Genomic DNA, 22280 nt, shown 5'->3' on the forward strand with positions numbered 1-22280 from the left:
CTAATAACTCTGAACAGGCGATCTTCCAAGCTGCCAATGGATCTTTACGCAGAACGTGAGAAGACTTTAGCTTTTTTATTCCGAGGAAAATACAAACTCTCCATGAACTGGTGGAATCGAATGTTGAACATAGAGAATTCCTACAGTAGAAAATACATTGCTTGTTCATTCTTTTATATTCTTTTTGACCTAGATACCAAATAGTTCTTTTGAGAAGGTAAATATACCATTTACAAATATTTAAAAGAATAGTCATCAAAGATGACCCACCACCTCTCTACTTAGAAAGCTAAGATAACAGCAGCAACAAACGCTTCAATGGAGCCAATGCTACCCGGGATGATCGAATATCCGACACTCGGTGGTGGCCCTGATACAGGAGGTGCGGGGTTAATCTCAACCGTCCCTGCAGATGGAGGCGGAGACTCTTCCCCAGTAGGTGGGGGAGATGGATTGACTTCCTCAGCAGGTGGTGTAGACGGGTTGATTTCAGTTGACCCTGATGGAGAAGGCACGCCCGTTTGATCACTTGCTGGTGCAGGAGAAGGTGTTGTCTCAGTTGAATTCGAGGGAGATGGAGATGGAGATGGAGCAGAGATTGGAGGAGAAGTAGTGGTTTGATTAGAATTTGAATTGCTTCTATCAGCCAACACAATCACCACAAGCTTCTCATTTTTGAGGCAATTGTCTTTTTTTCCACTGATAAAATAGTAAGGTCCAGATTTGTCAAATTGGAAAATAGAATGGCCATCAGAATACTGTTTAATTGGAGATTGGATGTTGCAATTAGTGTAGTCATCTTGGGTTACTTGAAGCACCGAGTCTTGGCCAGCATCATAGTTGAAAACTGCAAAATATAGGACCATAACCTTAGCCAGGGTTTTATCTAGAATTTAATTATAATGGATGAAGTTATTTAATAATATTAATGAACAAGTTATTGTTGATCCTTCTAAAAGAAACAACTTCCTAAAATAAAGAAAAAAATTGGTAGCTATTTACTTATTCCATGCCCCATAAACCATCACTTGTGGGAAGTCGTTTGGTGTTGGTTTTGGGAGAAAATTGACACCGAAAATAGATCCAAAGAAAGTGTGTGAAATCTACGGTTAGTTTTGTTGTTTGTTTTTGCAAGTAAAGACACAGTGAATGAAAATGAAAGATGAATTGATGAAGTGTGTTACGTTAACATGAAAAAAGATGAACCATGTAGGGGCTTAGAATTTAGGCAATATAAAAAAGAAAACAATAAATCAATACTAAGATAATAGGCTTGTGTTTGGATTGATGGTAGTGGACTTACTATTATATTTATCTTTTAGAAGAAAATTTTAAAAAATAATATTTATATATCAGTTGGTTCTCCAAAATTTTTTATATGAAAATAGACCAACCTCAATTTGATTGATTTCGATCGATTGGATCGATTTTTGGTATTTTCATGGTCATCCAACTTGTACCATTAGTTTATTATATAATGATATTTTAATGGTAGTATATATATATTTCTCCCTTTGCTAGCAAGTCTAGAATATACATGCAGAGAACTTTCATTCTAATTAATAATTTGACTGTTAAAAACATTACAACTGACCAAAAGATCACAAGTGGCATTGTACCCTCAATATATTTTGTCAAAAGCTTAAGTTATAAATTTGGTTTTAAGGTTTGAAAAAAGTTATAATTTATTCTCATATATTTTAAAGGTTATAATTTAATTCTTATGGTTTGATAAAACTCTTATATGAGAACTTTATAGGAGAGTTTCAAAATGTTATAATTTTATCCTTGAGATTTGAGTTTGTTTCAATCTGATCTCCAAGTTTAAAAAATTTACATTTTTAATCTCAATTTTTTTTAATTAAATATTCACTTCATTGACATTAATTTCTATTAATTAATGAAAAATAATTATGAACTTAAATTATAGATATAATTTAAAAAGTGATAAAAAATAGTGAAACATAATTGATGATAATTATTTTAATGGTTTTTAATTTATTAATAGAAATTAACACTAAAGACAAAAAAATAAGTATCTAGTGAATAATCAAGGTAAAAAATGTAACTTTTGAAACATATGGATTAAATTGAAATAAAATTCAAATATCAAGAATAAAGCAGTAACATACTTGGACTAAATTAAAATCAAATTCAAAACTTAGAACTAAATGTATAATATTTTGAAACTTAGAAACTAAATAGAAACTATACCAAAAAATTAAAGACTAAAAATGTATTTTTTTTTCTTCTTTTTACTACAGAGATTACAAAGTAATAAATTTTAAACTATACGAACATAGTCATTACAACTTAAATTTAGAAACCACAAATAAGTCGAGTGTTTTTTTTATTTGAACACAAAATATGAAATATGGACATTTAAATATGATAAAATAAATGAATAATAATAATAATAAAAAAAATCTTTAGTTTGGAATCGGATCAAACGGATATGAATAAGAAAAATTTGGACACACATACCCAAAGAGTCTCCAATTTGAAACCTATTTGCTTCTGCCCATTGATTATAGCTTTGTGCCACTGAAACACCCCATCCCTTTGCTCCTCCAACTATGAACTGAGTGCCCTCACCTTTCTGCATCAACATCATCACACAAACCAAAGCCCCAAATGCAAACCCTAATTTACCCATTGAAATCTCAAATGGAAACTAAATTTAATTTCTTCTCCAAAATCCCAAAAAGTAAAGCTGAGTTTTTTTTTCTCAACAACCCTTTTTGATGCAGCTTTATAATGCAATCTAAATGCCATTTTAAAGAGAAGTGGAAAAGGGAAGAACCTCACAGAGCTGTAGCATTGAAGCTTTTCTTAAAGTACTGAAATTGATGATCTGTCTCATTTAGATTTCTTGATTTCAAATGGGTTTATGCTTTGCTTTACTCTCTTTTAGAATATTCATATCTTGTGATCTGAGTTTCAAGGAAAAAAAACCAAAAAGAAAACATAATTCTGAATTGACCCTCCATTCAAGAACAATCTAGATTATCTTTAAAAGTTTCAACTTTTACTTTGAGAATGATTAATGGATCTTCATGTTGTTTCTTCCTTCATGGCCTTCAAATATATCTCATTCTTCTTCATTCTCTTTTGGTTCTAGATGCCTTATTGTTCTTCAATAATATGACATACGGTTAATTTAGATTCTGTTTCACAATAGTTTGTCTTGAGTTTTATTTTCCTTAAAACTTTCTATGGATTTTTGTTTTCTTTATAATTGATCTCTAAAGTTATATTTACAAAGGGATCCCTCCATTATTTATAAATTACACTTCTACTTATAGTTAAAGTCCCATGTTCATTGTTGTTCTTAATTAGACTTGGAGATTTTCCTCAAGTTAAAGGGTTATATATTCTGAGAACAAAACTGAAAGACATGCTCAAATCTCGTCTGTGTTGGGCTAAGTTGCAAGTCTTTGGTAGACTTGACCTCCAGCCTGCTTCTTCTTCGTTTGATCTCGAGATACTTCGAGTTGATCTATCGATGTGTTGCTAAGCATACTGCACTCCGATTCTTAAGATAGTACAAGGAATGACTAATTCAACTATGCACAAAAAGAAGTAAAGTGGATTCTCTACTTTGGAGATTACATACTCTTCCTTTTAGGGTGGTCGAATGGGGCTATTTATATGCGTGTCCTCTGACACATACGTCTATTTACATGTAATGGCGACAGTGTCAGGGATGTTTCTGGTGTTTGAGATCAAAGGGTGTCAATCTTGATCTGACGTAGTTATTTCCCAAGTATATATTCACAGGCTTGGCTAGCCGGCCCAAATCCTGAGGCATTGACATTTCTCTTTTGGGACATGCTCTCCCCTATGCTTCCTTCCCGTGGACTTTGAACATTTCCTTGGACAACCCCAAACTTTAAAATAATCTTTTGACACCATCCCCAAACGACCATCTAACTTTTATTAACATTTAAGAAGTGGGAATTCTTAAAATTAGATTCAGTACTGTTATTACATATAGAAAATACAGATTACAGAATCATACTTATACATTGTTCTTTTTTAGGATTAATCAGCCACAGATTCACATGATCATCTTCACACTATGAAGAAGAAGAAACCACTAGGATTATACATTTCAAAACTACCCTAACTTTCAAAGAGACAGTTAAAAAGAAACCTTGTCAAAAAAAGTACAGCTTATGGAATTCCATTTGTAAAGCACTTCCACAAACATCAGTTGATCATCCATCCTCCTTCCTCCATCAATCCAAGAACAAAGGAATTAACGCCAATTCTCCCATCACTTGGCTGATCCAAAATCACTTCCTCCAAAACTGTTTTTTTTTGTCAATGAAAGCCATCATTGAAGAGAATGAAAAAGGCCATAATTGTGAGCAGCAGCATTACAGGTTCAGAGTTGACATGGAGGCCATGAGCAGCACCATTTCCTAAAGGAATATGAGGAGGAAGTGCACACTCTTCTCCATTAAAATAAACCTTTGAAGGGAACCCATCTCCTTCCTTTATATTGAGGTTCCTCAAATTCTTCTTAGTGAAAGAGATTACAGATTGTTGCTTTCCCGGTACTCGTGGATCATAACTCGGGTCCGTCCCATTCGTCTCCCCCATCAGGTAATTCAAACCTTCCAATCCTTGGAACAAGATGGTGTTCTTGATCATATCTGGTGGGAGTTTAGTCCCATTGAAAGAGTAGACATTCTCATAGCCTTTAGCAGCTTTATCCAATTGAACAGCAGCAAACCAATCCTCAAAAGGGTATTCTTCCCAATTGAAAAGAGTAATTCTAGCAGTCCAACCACTGATATAATCTGAGTTAATATGCCAATTTAAACTAACCCCACAATTATCAGGACAAGGAAGCTTCTTTGGGATTGGTAAGTGTTTGATTTTGGCCCAAGCTTTTGCTTTTACAGTTCTATTGTCAAATGGAACTAAAAGAGCCTCTGGTGGAAGAAGCAATGGGGAAGAATTTGGGTTGCAAGTTTGAGTTTCATCACATCCACAAGCACAAGTATTGCAAGGGATAACAGAGTCATTATAATAAGCAGAGAATGAAACACAACATCTTGATTGTTTTGGTTTGGGAGTTGTAATGTTGCAAACCACTTGCCAACTAGCAATGGCTGTGGTTATGGCTTGAAGTCCAGTCGAGTCAGGAAATTGTGTTGGTTCAACTCTAATAGGAGCTCCACATTTGTAACTGGGGTTAAGAATGCCATTGATCTTCCATTTCTGAGGAGGGTATAAGGCAGTTCTATTGAAGTCAGGGGGAAGCTTATAGACTTGGAGCTGAAAAATAGACCTTGCTTTGCTTTGATCCATCAATGGCGGTAAGATCGTGCCATTTTTGCAGCAGAAGGGCAACTTCCCGACCTTGGAATCGTTGGCTCGATTGGAGGGAAGGTCAGCGATAATGGGATTTTTCTCACAATTCATGACTTGGGAGAAGTCAAAATCTTGATAGTATTGGCCTTGAGGGCCAAAGATACAGTCAGAGTAGTCAATTTTGTGAGTGTAAGCTCCTCTCATAGTGGAAATGAATTCTCCTCTCTTCCATTCCCAAGTTAAGTTCCAATGGTCGAGGCGGCCGAGAGGGTTGTTGTTGTCAATGGTGACTTGTGCAAGATAGTTGTTGCCATAAGCTTGGAGGACGTCGTAGGTGAGCGAGAGATCGCCGTTTTGTCTCGGTAAAAACTTGGTCTTCTTTGGTGGTTTTTGCTTGAATTTGGGGTCTTTCTTGCAGCAAACGTGCATATAGCTTTTGTCTGTAAAAATGTTGTTTGGAGTTTTATATGAATGAAGAATAGTGAGTTTCAATGTTCAATCTCTTCAAGCTTCAAACAAAACAAGGTGGTATAATGCATTACAAAGGAAAAGCCTTGCCTTTTGCTTACTTACTTGCCTTTACATCACTAAATTTATAACTCAATTGTCTGATATTTAGATCAAACAAATTTGGTTTGTCTTATTACAATATTCAAGTTCACAACTTAATTTTTGAATTAAGTGTAATTGAAACTTGGTTACTTTTAAATTTGTGTCTACTTATTTACTTGAGATATATATCCACGAATTTTCAACTTGATGTCTAATAATTCAATGATATATTCAAAAATTTTAAAAATTACTTAATTTATTAAATATAAAATTCTAATTTTGTGCCTAATAAGACTGGGAATTTAAAAAATGAAAGGAAAAAAAAATCGGCCTCTAGATCTTCAGTTTAGCTTCTATTTGGTCTTTAGGATTCAAAATGTTATATTGTTGGTTTGTGATCTTGATTTCGTCTCATTTCAAAATGTTACAATTTTATCATGAAGTTTCGTTTTTGTTTGAATTTGGTCTCTAAATTTCAAGATTCATACTTTCAGTCTTGGTTTTTCTCTAAGTTCTCACTTCAGTCTTTAGTGCGGTGCCTATTAATGAATTTAAATTAATTATGAAGACTGAAGTGGAAATTTAGAAAAAAAAATTTGTGATTAAAAGTATAAATTTTGAAATTTATGAATCAAATTGAAACAAAACTCAAACCCTAATGGTAAGCTTTAACATTTTGAGACTAGGGACTAGGTGTAAACTAGACCTAAAATATAGGAAACAAAAAATTATTTTATCCTAAAAATTATTGAATGGATACTGATCTATATAACACAAGATTGAAAATTAAGTTCCCATTTGATAACCATTTCGTTTTTTATTTTTGGTTTTTGGAAATTAAACATTTCTTACAAATTTGCATTTTTAGCCAAATTCTTAAATACAATAGTTGAATTCTTAACCAAATTCCAAAAACAAAAACAAAATTTTAAAAGCTACATCTTTTTAGTTTTCAAAATTTTCTTTTTTTTAAACCATCGACAAAAAGTAAATAACAAATAAAAAAATTTGAAGGTAAAAATAATATCTATAAAAAAAATTTGGAGGTAAGAAATTTTTAAAAACAAAAATTAAAAAATCAAATTAGTACCAGACGGGACCTAAAAGATTTATTTGATACAATATTGAAAGTTTAAGAAGACACATTATTCCAAATTCAAGAAGTTATTAAATATAAGTTTAGAAACTAAATCTATATTTTGGAGTGATTTTGAGATTTTACATCACTTTTGTTAGGTTCAAAATAATTTTAAATCACGCCTATAATTATTCAAAATTAATTTAATATTCAATCGCATTAATGTAATTTTTATATCAACAAAATTGATTTTAAACTGTTAAAAATATTTTTATAATAATTTAAAAAATGGAAAAGCGATTTAAACCCTTTGAAAATCATGGACACCGTTTTAAAAGTCGAGATAAAAATCAGAAATGATTACTGCGATGACGACGAGGCTGCGGACACTTAAAGCCTTCATTTTCAAGGCGAATCGTCTTCGGCATCGGAATTCCGTTCTTCTTTACGCCGAATTGCGTTCCGGTGATATCAATCGTCGCCTGAATTTGGTTATAATCTCCGGCGGTTTCTATCGACGTTTTCAAGTCCGTTTGTGTGTACCCAGCTAAGGTCGCCCCTTTCCCGACGGCGGCCGGGAAATCCGAACCGTCGACCAACACGGCGCCAGCCGCCGACACTAAAATCTCTCTATGTTGAAACCCAATATACATTTTCCAATTGTCGAGCTCCGTCGGGCCGGCGTTCACCACCGTGGCCTGAGCTCTGAACGCCCAAGCCTGAGCTGAAACATTCTTCACATAGGGAAATTCTCTTTCCCTTGAAAGGAAAGTGTATGTTAAGAAAATCCCATTACATTCATTTTGCTCCGGTGGTGCCGCCGCTGCCGCTGCAGCAGGCTGAGAGTCGCCAATGATGTAATCTTGAGTAAAACAGAGCTCGAAATTGGACACCAATACAAAAAACAACCAAAAGGGTGTGTGAATAATCAAACATCGCATGGTCGGAAACTTCCAAATTCCGGCGATGAGGGCGGCGGAGGGGTAAGTGAGAGAGAGAGAGAAATCGGGTTGTAAAAGAAAGGGAAGAAAACAGAGTAATCGGAATCGGAGACGACTGAGTCAAAGGATGAATTGTGAAAATTCCGGCAAAAGTGGGCGGCAGATTCGGAAGTGTGCTGTTCTTTTTATTTAATTAATTTAATTTTAAATTTTCGCTCTTGTACGAGGTTTTTAAAGCTTCTGTTTTGTGTTTGAAACTGACAGTTGAGCTAATTAACTAATTAACGGATACTCTCTCTCTATCTTATCTCTATCTCCTAAATTTTGGAGAGTTTTATTGGTTTTTTTAGGGGAATTAATGGTGTGGATTTTGATTCTTTGAAATTTAGAGATTTTTCAATGTGGTTGGAACAATGTGAAGGAATTATAGTCATTTTTAAAGAATTATTGTATTGGGTTCGTGGTTTATATGATGAAAATGGAAACTAAAATCGTTGAGGAGAGAACTAAATTTTGTTCAATTTTCTATGATATAGGGAGATTAGAAGAGAATATTATTAGAGGTTTATAGTTTTCTTTTTTCTTTTAAAAAAAGAGTACGACATCGTAAATATTTACTTTAAAAAATAAAGAAATTTTTACATATAGAAAAAATATTAAATTATTTACATAAATAGCAAAAAAAAAAAAAATACTGATAAACACTAATAGACTCCTATCAGCCTTCAACAAGAGTGTAGCTCAACAACAAGAGTATAGCTCAATTGGTATAATGCTTGTACTTTAAAATCTCATTGCAAAAATATCTTTAAATTTTCGAAAGTCACATTAGTACTCTTAATTTTTTTTTTTTTTTTTTTTTTTTAAAAATGCTCTGCCTTTAGCATAGTGATCAGTTTAGTTGGGGTTATCTTGATTTGGAAAAAAAAATCAATTTTAAAACAACTCATATAGATAACTTTTTTTTTTTTTTTTTTTTCACATAGATACTCTCATTTTTCTTCAATTTGTCCAAGTCTTATACCAAAAGAACCGACAAAGAAAAAACATCTACGATCACGATGAATTTTCTTAACTAGAGTAATTTGAATTGCAAAAAGGGTCAACAATGTTTTCATCGCTACAAATTTGTAATGCACATATTTTCTTTTTTTCTCCTATTAGTTCTCCACAAAATTATGACACAAATCTTAGTGCCAAAAACTTGGTGTAATGCAAGTGTATGTATCAAATGTAGTATAGTAAAACGACCTAAGAGATTGTTCCAATTTTATTTAGGGACCACAATTTGAATCACTGAAATCTCAAATGAAGAAGATATAACCGAAATAAACTTAACGAAAAAAATACATGAGGTGATGATGTTGTAGATTTTTCATCAAAGTAGACAAGTGAAAGGTGACATGTAGTGCAGTGGAAGAGTAACACAGGATGAGCTTTTGGTTTTCGTGGAGTTTTAAAAGAAAATATTTTTTAAAAAAATTATGATTATATTATATTAATTATATTATATTTGTGTCTAATGGCTAGTTGAGTTTAAAAAATACAACATTAATAATAATAATAATAATAAATCAAGCTCATGATCCACTTCCTATTGGTTATACCTTTTCTTTTTAAAAATATTAATATTAATATTATTATATATTATTTTTAAAATATTAAGGCTAGTTGAGTTTAAAGAATATGACATCATAAATATGTACTAAAACACGTTATAAGTAACTTAATGGACCTTTTTGGACCTGTTTTTAGGCTAAATTATTAAAAAAAAATGTCGTGAAATTTGCACTCGATGTAAAAAAATATTTTTGACGTTTAAAAGTTTAAAAAAATACCCTTGAATTTTAAAAATATCATTATCATTAGTTTCGTACGATAATTATTATATTTTGTTTAAAAAACATCCCTAAACTTTCAAAAGTCTAAAAAATACCGTTAAAATAATAATAATAAATGCCCTTGTTGTTAGCATACGAACATAAACATTTAATACCTTGTTGCAAAAGTACCTCTAAATTTTCCAAAGTTGCATTAACTCCTAACCTTTCAAAAAAAAAAAAAAAAAAAATTGATGCTCCTACCATTAGTATAATATGAATAAGTTTATTTAAAGTTATCTTAAGTTGGAAAAGCACCAATTTTAAAACAACTTATAGGGGCTATTTGGAGTGCTGAGTTGAGATAGGATGTCTAGAGTTTACACGTCTGTGAAGTTCATATATCTGTCGAGTTCAAATGTCTGTGTTTAGAGTGTAGAGTTATTTGGTCCGAGTTCATGTATCTGTGTTTGTGTATAAAGTTGAGTTTATATATCTGATATTTGATACAGTTTTTTGAACTCTAAATAATATGCTTTTATAATTACTATTTTTGTTTTGAAACTTTTTTATTTAATAATTCTACCCATCATTGTTTGAATAAAATATGGATTGCAATTTTTTTATTTTAATTTTTAAAACTTTTCTTTCTTTCTTTCTTTTTTGGGCAATGAACAACAATTAATCCATTATATTTCTTATAAAAATATAGTTAAATAAAATGAAAAAGTAAAGCGAAATCAAAATTTTTGCTTCTAGCTAACTTTTCTCCATGAATTTCATTATCATCTTCCGCTTCTTTTTTTTCTTCCTATTGTTACTCTATATTTTTACTATGTCATGAATTTTTTTTTAATTAAATCTCCCTTATTATCGTAACAACTAATAGGATGTCACCACATTTCTTCAACAGTTTCACTTTCATTTCCTCTAAATTTTGAGGACAATAATTCTGGCTAGAAAGTGTTCTAAGAATTTTTTTTTTTCATTTTATGGTTTGTTTTTTGTTATATGTTACATACTTTTCAACTACATACATACTTTTCATCTGAATATTCTTAACACTCATTTGATATGTGAATTCATTACGTATAAGTATTGCAGTTAATGTAGACAGAATAATATATTTTTTTATATAATCAACAACCTACAACATACTTTAACAGTCATTAGTCTTATAGTAGTCGAAAGTGGTTGTCGAAGTTGATTATCGAAGATGATCTTTTTTGGAGTTTGTAGTCGGAGGTGGTTGTTGGATCCTAAGTTGGTCACATGAAGGTGTATTGAAGTTGGTTGTCAAAGTTTGTCATTGGAGGTGATTTTCGAATCTCGGAGTTGGTCGGAAAAAAGTGGTCGTCGAAGTTGATCATCGAAGATGATTTTCACTTAAGATTGTAGTCGGAGGTGATTGTCGAAGACCGTAATTAGTCGCATGAAGGTGGTATTGGAGTTGGTTGTCGGAATTTGTCATCGAAGGTGGTTGTCGAAGCCTCAAGTTGCTCGTCAGAGTTACTCGCTCAAACGTGATCATCGAAGGTGATTTTCATTGGAGTTTGTATTCGGAGGTGGTTGTTAGAGTTAGTCATCGGAGTTTGTTGTCGGAGTCATTTGATCATCAGAGTTGGTAGCACGAAGGTGGTCGCCGGAGTTAGGTCATCGAAGGTAGTTATCGGAGGCTAGAATTGGTTGTCGAAATTGGGCGTGCGAAGGTTGTCAAAGCTCAGAGTTGGTCGTCGGAGCTATCATCGAAAATGGTTGTCGGAGTCCGAATTTCAGAGTCGGAGCCCGGAGTTGTCATCTATCGTGGTTGTCGGAGCTCGGAGTTAATTCTCGGAATGTGACAGTGGCCGATGGGTGGAGCCATTGAAAATATGAGAAGAAGGGAGAGTTGGAGTGAGTTGGTAAAATATACCAACTCAACTCCACCAACTTTTAAAGTTGGTGGGTGAAACAATGAGTTGATATATTATATCAACTCAATTCAACTCATGTTAGTGAGCCAAACGTCCCTTTATATATATTTTTTTTATATAGATACTCTCATTTTTCTCTTATTTGTCCATTTCTTATACCATTTTTTTCTCAACAATAACTAAATATAAATGAAAAATTTAAACATAAAATTCCACAAAATCTCATAAAATTCCAAAATCAAAATCTCCTCTTAAAACTCAACAAACGATAAATAGCCAAATACAAAAAGGACCAACAAAGAAATAATTCATCTTTGGTCACAGTGAATTAATTTTTTTTTTATCATGGTGAATCTTTTTAACTAATCATAATAAATAGAGTAAAATTAAAAAAAGGATCAACAAAGTCTTTATTGTTATAAATTTGGTAATGCACACTTTTTCTTTTTTTCCTACTAGTTGTCCTCAAAATTATGATGCAAATCTCTCATTGTGTCTCTAATTCTCAATGTGCCTCTCTTTTTGTGTGTTAAACTCAAACGACGAATTAACACATAATCACTATTAAAGTACAAGTCAAAGTGAGCTTAGCTCAATGGTAATTGACATCGTCTTCTTTTCTAGAGATCGAATGTGAATGTTCAATTTCCCATCTCTAAAAAAACTACTAGTGTAATAGAGAAACGTTAGGTCTTGGGATTAAAATGGGGGGCAGAGAGGAAATGTAAAAGAGATGTGATGGTATAGGTACTAATGCAACTTTTAAAAGTTTAGAGGTATTTTGTAACAAAGTATTAATAATTTCTATTCATATACTTAGTCAGGGTGTTTTTGAATTTTTAAAACTTTTGAAAGTTTAAGGGTATTTTTTAAAACAAATTACTAACGATTTCCATCTAAAAACTAATGACAAAAGTATTTTTGAACGTTTTCTAAAAGTTTAATCGTATTTTTGAAACTTTTGAAAATTTAGAAATATTCTTTACGCAAAGTACAAATTTCAAAGGCATTTTATATAATGTAACCCTTTTTTATATACAACTAAATAACTTTCTAGTTATAAAAATATTCATGAGGTGGAGATTAACCTTTCATCTGGTGTTGTTTTTGTAAATAAAATTATTATTATTATTATTATTTTTGCTATTGATGATTTTAATTTTCAAATAACACATATTTTTCTAACCTTTTTAAGATAAAAACAGAAAAACTTCTAATTCTTTTTCATTCTCAAACTATAACAAATTCTCTACAAAGTATTCATATGCAGAATACAAATTTTTTAATTCAATTTTTTAAGCACTCAAATAGAAGTGATTATTCAATTAAAAAATCCAACTTAATCATTAATTACCATAAAAATTAAAAAAATAAACTGAAAGGATTAGGGTCATCAAATGAAACTATTGACATTGTTTTAGATAGAAATGATGACACTTAAATGTTAATCTTGAAAAAAACCAAAATTTTACAATTTAAATCATAAAACCAACTATTAGCTAGTTTTTTTTTTTACCAACTTGTGGAATATGGATTTACCCTTTTCTAAAACTGGTGAAATGATTTTAGCAATATTGATATCTATTTTTTCTACTATTATGTTGCATCAGTGTACAAACTAAACTTGAACCATAATTTTAAATTTCACCATTTCATTAGAATTATGTAATATTTGAAAACATCAAGGGATATGTTGTTTAAAACATATCATTGAACTTTTGTTTAGTGAAACAATAATAGGACGTCGTATGTAATATTTTTTAGATCTAAGAAAAAAATTAAATAGAAAAAGAATAATTAGATCTAAAAGAACAGCCATATAAAGAAAAATAAAAAAGAGAAAGGAGGTGTTGAGAAAGAAAAGGAAAAATAAAACCCATATGAGCCAGACAGAGAAAGAAGAGAGAAAATGAGAAAGACGAACCAGACAACTGAAAGAAGAGAGAAGATGAGAGAAGGAGAGTAAATGTGAAGAAAGCATGAGAGAGAGAAATGACAAAGTAATTGAGAGAGTTGAGCGAGTAATGAAAACGCATGAGAAAACGAATGAGAGTGAGAGCGATAAAATAGTGGATAATTAAACCAACCGTTTTATTTTTATCAGTGGTCGTCGAAGTTGGACACACGAAAGTAGTAGGCAGAGTATGTTGCTGAAGTTGCTTGTGTGAAGGTAGTCGCTAGAGTTATCGTCGAAGGTGGTTGGTGGAGTCCAGAGTTCGTCATCGAAGTTGGTCGTGTGAATGTGGAAGTCTGAGTTTTTTTTACCAGGGTGGTTGTCGGAGTGTCGTTGGAAGTGGTTGCCGGAGATCGGAGTTGGTTGTCAGAATTGGCTACCCGAAAGGTGGTTAGAGTATGTCGTCAGAGTGTGGTAGCGATAATCGCCAATGGAGATCGATGGGTGGGACCATTAAAAATATTGAAGGGAGAGAATTGGGGAGAATTGAGATGAGTTGATAAAATAACCAACTCAACTCCACCAACATTTAAAGTTGATTGTCAAACATTGAGTTGGTAAAAAATACCAACTCAACCCAACTCTCCTTGATGGTCAAACATCTCTTTAGATATGTCAATCTCTCTTGGCAAAGTCCAATATTTGTTTTGACCAACCCCAATACTTTTTTGCCTAACAAAACGAATTTTTCATAGCATGGGGAGGATGAAGATTGTTTCTTTATGAGGAAGGGAAATTATAAGGATCGCAAATAGTTGAAGAACAAGGCCATGATTATCTAATATTTGTCTAGCTTAGTTCTGTTGTTTTCTTAATAAATTCATAAAAATCTTTTAGTTAGTAATTTTTCCAATGACCAATTAACATTAAAATAATTTATAAAATTAAATCCATGACCAAACCAACCAAATAATGGAAAATGAGAGGTGTTTTAAACCATGGTTAAGAATATTGATACTGAAAATATCAATAAATGTCCGATATCAATAAATATTTTATAGAATATTATAAACCCATGACACTTAGAAAACATATAATTAATTAGTAAATAAACATTTTAAATTCTTTAAACAAGTTAAAATATTTATGATTTATATTATAAATCGTGAAAAATGTCGATTCACTTCTCACGTCATTGTTGAAGCCATAAAATGTAAAAAAATTGATAGAAATACCAACATGTTGATAAAAATTTATTATCATTTTTGGAACATAACAACCAAATAGCTCTTCTGATTCTCTGAACCATTGACCGTATCTTGTAGACAAAATGCATTTATCCTAAAAATTGTTCATAGACATAATACATAAAACAATTGAAAGCATCCGAACATCTCAACTATTCTCACATGACAATCAAGCAATTCTGAACATGACAAACATTTAAAACACTAACCCAAAGACAAACAACTAATTATTTGTTTCCATGAATCCAACAACTATTTCAGTTAAAACAGTAATCCCAAAAAAATGTTTGAATCATTTAGTCCAATTCTCAGCCGCAGCCACCATTTGCCTCACTTGAGAAAACTTTCTGTCTATTAACATCCTCCGATTTCCCCATATATCACACAACTATTTTTCCTGAACCAAAAGGTTTAACAGATGGGGCATCTTCTGTTTCTGGGTATGAGATGAATCCAAAAGCTTAAAAGCAGGGCATGAAAACTATATAACAAGAGCAGCTCAAGAACCCGTGCAGAGAAGAGTAGTATCGACTGCCACCCGTGATCATTAGGTAAAATATATACTAGTTGATTATGACGATTTGATGTGTAACATTCCTCTCCAAAATTAACAGGTGTTATTAAGAGACAGCTATCTCCTCAACATTGATTTCCTCAGCCAATTGGGCTTTTGGTTCCAAATCAATGAACTGGTTGGACTTACTAGCTAGATGTGAAATGCTAACCCTTCCCTGACGCTTGATGAAGTCAGCAACTGCTTGCATTTCTTCCTTTGATATGTATATGTACTTTCCTCTATCGTCCATAACGCCAGAAAGTCGGCCTATAAAATTTGTTCATTTGTTCGATCAGAATAGTACTTACTGTTACTCATGATATCATAATCAAAAGTTTACAACGGTAGAAACATGCAAGAAATTATAGACGAGAGAGAGAAGAATGAAAAGAGTCATACCCATACTCTCCAGGGAGGAAATCCGATTAATACATTCCTGCATTAGTGATATATACCGTGACATAAATAGAGGGAATATTTGCAAAAAAACCACTGAGGGCAAAACAAACACATATTTGACAAGCCAAGAACGGGAAATCATTCTCCTTGAAACTTCTCAACTCTGTTTTTTTTCTTTTTTTTTTTTTTTTTTTTTTTTTACGGGAAATCATTCTCCTTGAAACTTCTCAACTCTGTTTTTTTTCTTTTTTTTTTATTTTTTTTTTTTTTTTTTTTTTTGAAGAAAAAAGAACTAAGAACACAATTAAATCTCGATCCATACATACAACAGCCATTATCTGAGTTACCTGAGTTCTTAATTTAAATTCTGCAGCAAGATCTTCCAATGGGACACATTTATGACTCTGTAAAACAATGTAAAAAGGGTTTCAGAAATAGAGCCACATGGATAACATAAATTAAACAGCATTAACTAAACATAGTCAGGTTTAGTCATCCATGGGCAGGTTCACTCCCAGTCCCAACCTACACTAAAATGTATACACGTACACAGTAAGATTCTCATAAGGTAAAAGGCTGTGCATCTCATTACAACGTGACATACTTCACCTTTATATATTCCACAAAAGCAGAGAGCAAATCTTGATTTCCACCTTCCACTTCAGCTTCAGTTGTACCTTCAGCATCAACTGAAAATTCCCCTTTCCACTTCTCAAACTCAAATGCAGCAGCCTCTTCCTCCTTGGCCTTCCGTGCCTTGGCTTCTTCTTCCTAAACAAAGAAAATAGACCAATACCACAGAAGTTCCAGCCTACATCAACTACATACAGAGTTCCCAACACAAAAGGTGATTGATTAACTAACCAGTAACCGTTCCTGCTCTTCACGCTCCTCATCTTTCTTCCTCCGCATTTCTGCATACCGATCTTGTTTTGTTAATCTCGAGTCACGGGAAGCTTGTTCAGCCTTCAAAAAAGATAATTTTGACTCATACAACATTAACCAGAAGGTTTAGAAGATAACAAAATGTAAGAAAATATGGAGAAAAAAAAAGAGAAGACTATAAGACACAAATTGAAGCTAAGAGCGTAAGACATCTGCATTTTTGCACATAGTGGAATCATATATATGAATCGTATTCCAACACACAGAATGCAGTTGTTAACATTTTCTAGGAAAATAGACTTCAAACTGGTTCTCCTAAGACCATATTCTTGCACCCATAAGTCAGTCAAAACTTCATATAAGTTACCTGTCTTTGTGCCTCCCGCTCTTGTCGCTTCTTTTCTTTCTTCTTCAACACTCTTCCTTCAGGGTATTCTTCCGCAGCAATTTCATCATCACTTCCATCACCATTGTCTGTCCAAAATCATCAGGAATAATTGTTAAGAGTTGTCATATTCAATATAATAAAATCCTTATTAAAAAAATGACACATTGGTTATTCCAAGCATTTCAAGACTCCATATTGGCTATTTATACCAATAAAAAAAACCTCCATATTCCAGTTCTTTTTGCTCAATACACCTAGTCGGGGTCAATGGCCCTCAATTCCTCACTCACCTTCTTCATCACTAGTAAAGATTGACGAGCTCATACAAAATCTGTGCACTGGATGTCTAGAAACATTATATATATATACATATATATATATCCAAGCAACGGCAACAAGTTATGTTAAATAAACCATATAAGAGTAATGGATATGGTAGGGGAGGCAGTAGGAAAGTGATCCACCTTTAGCTATTTTCTATCCCAGATGATCTGCCATTTCTCTTGCATACAGTCTTTAGTCATTTTCAATGTTTTTAACAGTGAATAGCAACATTTGAATCTAAAACTTAAAAGAAATCTGGAAGAGAAAATTGATTGATCACTATTATCAACTAATTGGCCAATTAAGATGAGGCACGCAGTTGTTTACACTTCATTTCAATTTATATCCCATTTATCAAACTAATTAGAGAGTTGCAACGCTAATCGAGGTTGAACTACTTTCCCCCATACTCCCTTACAATTGATTTTAATAACATTACAGACTTAGAAAGCTAATTGATATACAAACCTTCCAGAGATGCCCCTGCATTCGACGAACTAGCAGCCGTAGTAGGTCTCCGACGCATACGACGGCCTCCACCAGTGGCACGAACAACCGTTTCTCTCCGAGGAACCTGACAAATTCCAACAACCAAGTAAAAACCACGGTAACCTTTCTTCGAAACAAATTGATAACCACAGCAATACCATTTCAATGCAAACAAATAAATAAACCCTCAAAGAACTCATCACCGAGCCTCCAAAACCAAACCTGATCCTCATCTTCATGTGCATGACCGGAGCGGGAGTCCTGATAGCGTCGCCATAGAAACAGAGGAACCAATGCAACAACAAGCAGCATCGAGAGAACTGCCACAAGAAATTCCTCCATTTTCCAACTTCTCTACACTTATGACAAAAAATTCCATCGTTCAACTCGTTTAATCGCTTGAAAATTCGTAAACGAAACATCTCTAAAAAAGATCTAACTTCTAGAACAGAATATTTAGGAATAAATACGATATCAAAGGCGTTGACGATCGTACCTTGCGAAGAGGAATCAGAAAATGGTTCTTCGGAACTGAGGATCGCCGATAAGAATGAACAAACAAAATCGGAAGAAACCGTAACGAAGAGGAAGGCAGAGGAGTCCGACCCCGTTTAGAGCTTCTGCAATTGTTCCTCACATGACCATATGGAACCTAAAAACCGAACCGGGTTTCCGATTCGGTTCGTATTTATATTGGAAATAAATACCAGGGGTTTTTTCTAATGTAATAAAAAACCCAAATTATTTACCATCAATAGCAAAATTAAAAAAAGAACCCAAAAGGGATGGAAGAAAGCTCAATCCAACATGTGAAATACCGGAAATATCTCAGCCCACACAAAAAATCTCGACCCACCCAATGATTAATCGAATTATCCAAAACTCACCTGATACCCGCGTCTTCCACATCTTCTTCTTCCAACGACAATTGATAACCATCTATCGCCCTCTATATTGTCGGATTCTCCCACTTTCGTTGCTTCATTTTCTTCTCCCGCCACTACTTCATTTTTGGTCTCTCATTCTTCTTCTTCCTTTGTCCTACTGCTTCATCTTCTTTTCCCATTGTTGCTTTTAATTTTTCAAGGTTACAATCTATCATGAAATCTTTGAAGGGGTGTTTGGCTCACCAACATAAGTTGAGTTGAGTTGGTATAATATACCAACTCATTGTTTGGCCCACCAACTTTAGATGTTGGTGGAGTTGAGTTGTTATATTTTACCAACTCACCCCAACTCTCCATTCTTCCCATGTTTTCAATAACTCCACCTATCAGCAATTGTCACACTCTGAGAACTAACTTCAGGCTCCAACAACCATCTCTAATGAAAACTCCGACGACCAACTCCGGGCTTCGACAACCACCTCCGATGATAATTTCGACGACGAAATCTGGACTCCAACAACCACCTCTGATGATAGCTCTGACGACCTTCATGAGACCAACTCCGACAACCAGTTTTGGCCTTGGACAACCACCCTCTGGTGACCCAACTTCGAAAATAACCTTCGCTCTACCAACTCTGACGATCAATTGGCTCCAACAACAAAGTCCAATGACCAACTACAACAACCACCTTCGTAGGATCGGACAACCACCTCTGACTACAAACTCTAATGAAAATTTACCTTCGATGATCACCTTTGAGTGAGCAACTCCGATGACTAACTCGAGGCTTTGACAATCACTTTCGACGACAAACTCGGACAACCAATTTTAATACCAACTTCATGCGACTAATTTCGTGCTCCGATAGTTACCTTCAACTATAATCCCCAACGAAAATCATCTTCGATGATCAACTTCGACGACCACTTTCGTCCAACCAACTCCGAGATTCGTTCTCAGAAACATATAACAAAAAAGAAACCATAAAATGGATTTTTTTTTCCTAAAACATTTTTCAAGAAGAATTAGTGAAAAATAGAGATTCGTTCTCTGATGATCCTCCAAATTTAGAGGAAATGAAAGTGAAACTGTTGAAGAAATGTGATGATGTTCCATTGGCTGTTACGATGATGGGGGAGATTTAATTAAAAAAAATTCATGACATAGTAAAATTATAGAGTAACAAAAGGAAGAAGAAGAAAAAGAAGATGATAATGAAATTCATGAAAAAAAATCAGCTAGAATCAAAAGTTTTGATTTCACTTTGGTTTCTCATTTTATTTAACCATATTTTTACAAGAAATGTAATGGGTTAATTGTTATTCATTGCCTAAAAAAGAAAGAATGAAAGAAAGAAAAAAAAAATGCAATTCACATTTTATTCAAATAAAGATGGGTAGAATTATTGAACAAAAAAGTTCCAAAGCAAAAATAGTAATCATAAAAGCATATTATTTAGAGTTCAAAAAACTGCATTAGATACCTAGACATATGAACTCAATTCTACACCTCAAACACAGACATATGAACTCAAACCAAATAACTCTGCACGCCAAACACATACATATAACCTCTACAGATATATGAACTCCACAAACATATGAACTCCGGACATCCTATCTAAACTCAGTGTCTCAAACAACCCCTTAAGGTTATAATCATTCCCTTTTCTTTTCATTTCATTAATTCTTCTATTTAATCATACTTATTAAACATTATTGAACCTAATTTTGTTTAACTAGATGGTAAGCCAAAAAAATGGTCAAAGTTGATGAAAGCAAAGGAAAAGGAAAGAAAATAATGAAAGTTGAATAATCAATAACTAGAGCAAAAGCAAACAAATATGAAGAGAAGATGAAGGTAAAAATAAAATAGTTGATAACTTCAAATTCTCCATGTATCAATAGAACTTTAACATCAATACATACTTGTTGTGCATTATGCTTATTTAATAATGTACTTGTATGTCAACTATCTATCTTAAGAACTTTAGCAAAAACTTTAACATCAATCCATCAATTATTGATAAATTTGAATTAAGATAGACAGAGATAGAGCACTATCTTTGTCTATCTCATTCTATCACTGCCTATCTCAGATAGATAGTGATAGAATACTATCTCAGATAGATAGTGATAGAATACTATCTCTGTCTATCTCAGATAGACCGTAATAGACTTCAATGGTATAACACTAATATCTGTTTCTATAGTTCCTATATGTTTGCGCTCTATATTTGTTTAGTTGAGTGGATCTATTATTGATAACTTTGAATTGAGATAGACAATGATAGACTTCCATGGTAAACACTAATATCTGTTTCTATACTTTCTATATCGTTTGCACTCTATATTTGTTTAGTTGAGTGGATCTATTATTGATAAATTTGAATTGAGATAGATAAATATAGAGCACTCACTACAACAAATAGGGCTTATAATAGTTTTTGAATATAACCTTTTAGAAAGTAGGCTATGGAATATCACACAAAAAAGCGAAAAATGTTGAAAATGAAATTTTAAGGGGCGCCAAAAATTTTCGTGTGAAGTGCCATAAGCCTCACTCCATCAAAGCACAAAACCCTTCGTTTTTTTTCTTTTCCCTTTTCACTTATTTCCTCCCCTCTACACGCAAAAACTTAAACTCTTCTTTCTCTCAAATCCTTACCCCTGTTTCACTTAGAGATGTCCAATTTTCCCATGGGACAGGGCCCCACCCCATCGATTAGGCGGGGAATGGGGGAGGGAGTGGGGGAAAAAAATTCTCCGTGAGCTAAACGGGGACATGGACAGGGAATGCATTCCCCGTCCCCGGCCCCGCCCCATTCTCTGTCCTGATTAGCTTTTACATATTTATTTAGTATAGTTATTTAATGTTATGTTATTATTATTATTATTATATAAATATTACATTTAAATTTCAAATTTGATTATTTATTGAGAAAGATAATGAATATGTTTAAATTGAATGTTTAAATTTAGATTAAATATGTGAATAATTTGATTTATATTTATTTCTTTTTACTAAAAAATTAATTCTTTTTTTTGGGCCAAAATTTGAGTAATTTATCTTTAAATTCAAATTGTCATCTAAAACTAACCATAATAAACAATTTAGTGATAAAGTTAATTATTTAATTAAAATTGGCTCACATTAATGATTTAAATTAATTGGCCCTTTTTTTTAAAAGAAAAAAAGTAACGGGGAAAAATTTTCCGCAGGAAATCCGATCCCCGCGGGGAATCCCTGCCCCGATCCTCGTGGGAAATTTCACGAGGATGGGGAATGAAATGGGGAACGAGGACGGGGATGGGGAATAGCAGTCCCGCCCTGCCCCACCCCATGGACATCTCTAGTTTCACTTGCTGTCGAGAGATGAAAAGCTTGGAATTGTTTTTTTTTATTTGCAATACATGAGAAAATACATCATTGACAATGGTTGTTTCTATAAGGGAGTCTAAACCAATCTATAAGTTTCCTGTTCCTAGGAGTCTTTGCTCTCAAGAGGGGTTATTGACTTGTGCAGTTTCTCCAAAAAAAGGAGCTTTTGTCTACTAGAGTGGTAAATGAGATATTTAG

The 22280-nt window shown here is 33.2% G+C and overlaps 3 protein-coding genes across 4 annotated transcripts; all 3 read right to left on the bottom strand.

Moving 5' to 3' along the window:
* Window positions 1-56: 56 nt before the first annotated feature.
* Window positions 57-2851, bottom strand: LOC120085780 (early nodulin-like protein 1). The gene is made up of 2 exons (XM_039041964.2): window positions 2485-2851; window positions 57-847 (listed from the first exon to the last, which is right to left on the bottom strand). The coding sequence occupies exons 1-2, from the start codon at window positions 2654-2656 to the stop codon at window positions 282-284; spliced, it is 738 nt and encodes a 245-aa protein (XP_038897892.1). The 5' UTR covers window positions 2657-2851; the 3' UTR covers window positions 57-281.
* Window positions 2852-4326: 1475 nt separating this feature from the next.
* Window positions 4327-8124, bottom strand: LOC120084794 (COBRA-like protein 10). Its single transcript, XM_039040613.2, has 2 exons — window positions 7320-8124; window positions 4327-5765 (listed from the first exon to the last, which is right to left on the bottom strand). Exons 1-2 carry the CDS (start codon window positions 7894-7896, stop codon window positions 4327-4329), a joined length of 2016 nt encoding a protein of 671 aa, XP_038896541.1. The 5' UTR covers window positions 7897-8124.
* Window positions 8125-14765: 6641 nt separating this feature from the next.
* Window positions 14766-18485, bottom strand: LOC120085002 (DDRGK domain protein). 2 transcript variants are annotated; one of them, XM_039040817.2, is made up of 9 exons: window positions 18308-18485; window positions 18034-18165; window positions 17791-17896; window positions 16978-17084; window positions 16590-16691; window positions 16335-16496; window positions 16073-16129; window positions 15726-15762; window positions 14766-15593 (listed from the first exon to the last, which is right to left on the bottom strand). In XM_039040817.2, exons 2-9 carry the CDS (start codon window positions 18151-18153, stop codon window positions 15391-15393), a joined length of 894 nt encoding a protein of 297 aa, XP_038896745.1. In that variant the 5' UTR covers window positions 18154-18165; window positions 18308-18485; the 3' UTR covers window positions 14766-15390. The 2 variants fall into 2 exon arrangements, with proteins under 2 accessions (XP_038896745.1, XP_038896746.1); XM_039040818.2 differs by having other exon boundaries at window positions 18034-18170; window positions 18308-18472.
* Between the last annotated feature and the right edge of the window lie 3795 nt (window positions 18486-22280).

This window comes from Benincasa hispida, chromosome 9 (assembly GCF_027475165.1).
Source record: "Benincasa hispida cultivar pf3 chromosome 9, pf3_genome.v1.1, whole genome shotgun sequence".
In the NCBI taxonomy this organism is placed as follows: Eukaryota; Viridiplantae; Streptophyta; class Magnoliopsida; order Cucurbitales; family Cucurbitaceae; genus Benincasa; species Benincasa hispida.

What these genes read in the sequence shown, in the direction of transcription:
- LOC120085780 (XM_039041964.2), bottom strand. Translation starts at nt 2,656, where the DNA reads ATGGGTAAATTAGGGTTTGCATTTGGGGCTTTGGTTTGTGTGATGATG. An exon ending in TCAAATTGGAGACTCTTTGG is followed by an intron (nt 848 to 2,484) that starts GTATGTGTGTCC and finishes TATATTTTGCAG; the next exon opens with TTTTCAACTATGATGCTGGC.
- LOC120084794 (XM_039040613.2), bottom strand. Translation starts at nt 7,896, where the DNA reads ATGCGATGTTTGATTATTCACACACCCTTTTGGTTGTTTTTTGTATTG. An exon ending in GCAGCCTCGTCGTCATCGCA is followed by an intron (nt 5,766 to 7,319) that starts GTAATCATTTCT and finishes ACATTTTTACAG; the next exon opens with ACAAAAGCTATATGCACGTT.
- LOC120085002 (XM_039040817.2), bottom strand. Translation starts at nt 18,153, where the DNA reads ATGGAGGAATTTCTTGTGGCAGTTCTCTCGATGCTGCTTGTTGTTGCA. An exon ending in AATTTAAATTAAGAACTCAG is followed by an intron (nt 15,763 to 16,072) that starts GTAACTCAGATA and finishes TCACTAATGCAG; the next exon opens with GAATGTATTAATCGGATTTC. An exon ending in TTCCTCCCTGGAGAGTATGG is followed by an intron (nt 15,594 to 15,725) that starts GTATGACTCTTT and finishes CAAATTTTATAG; the next exon opens with GCCGACTTTCTGGCGTTATG.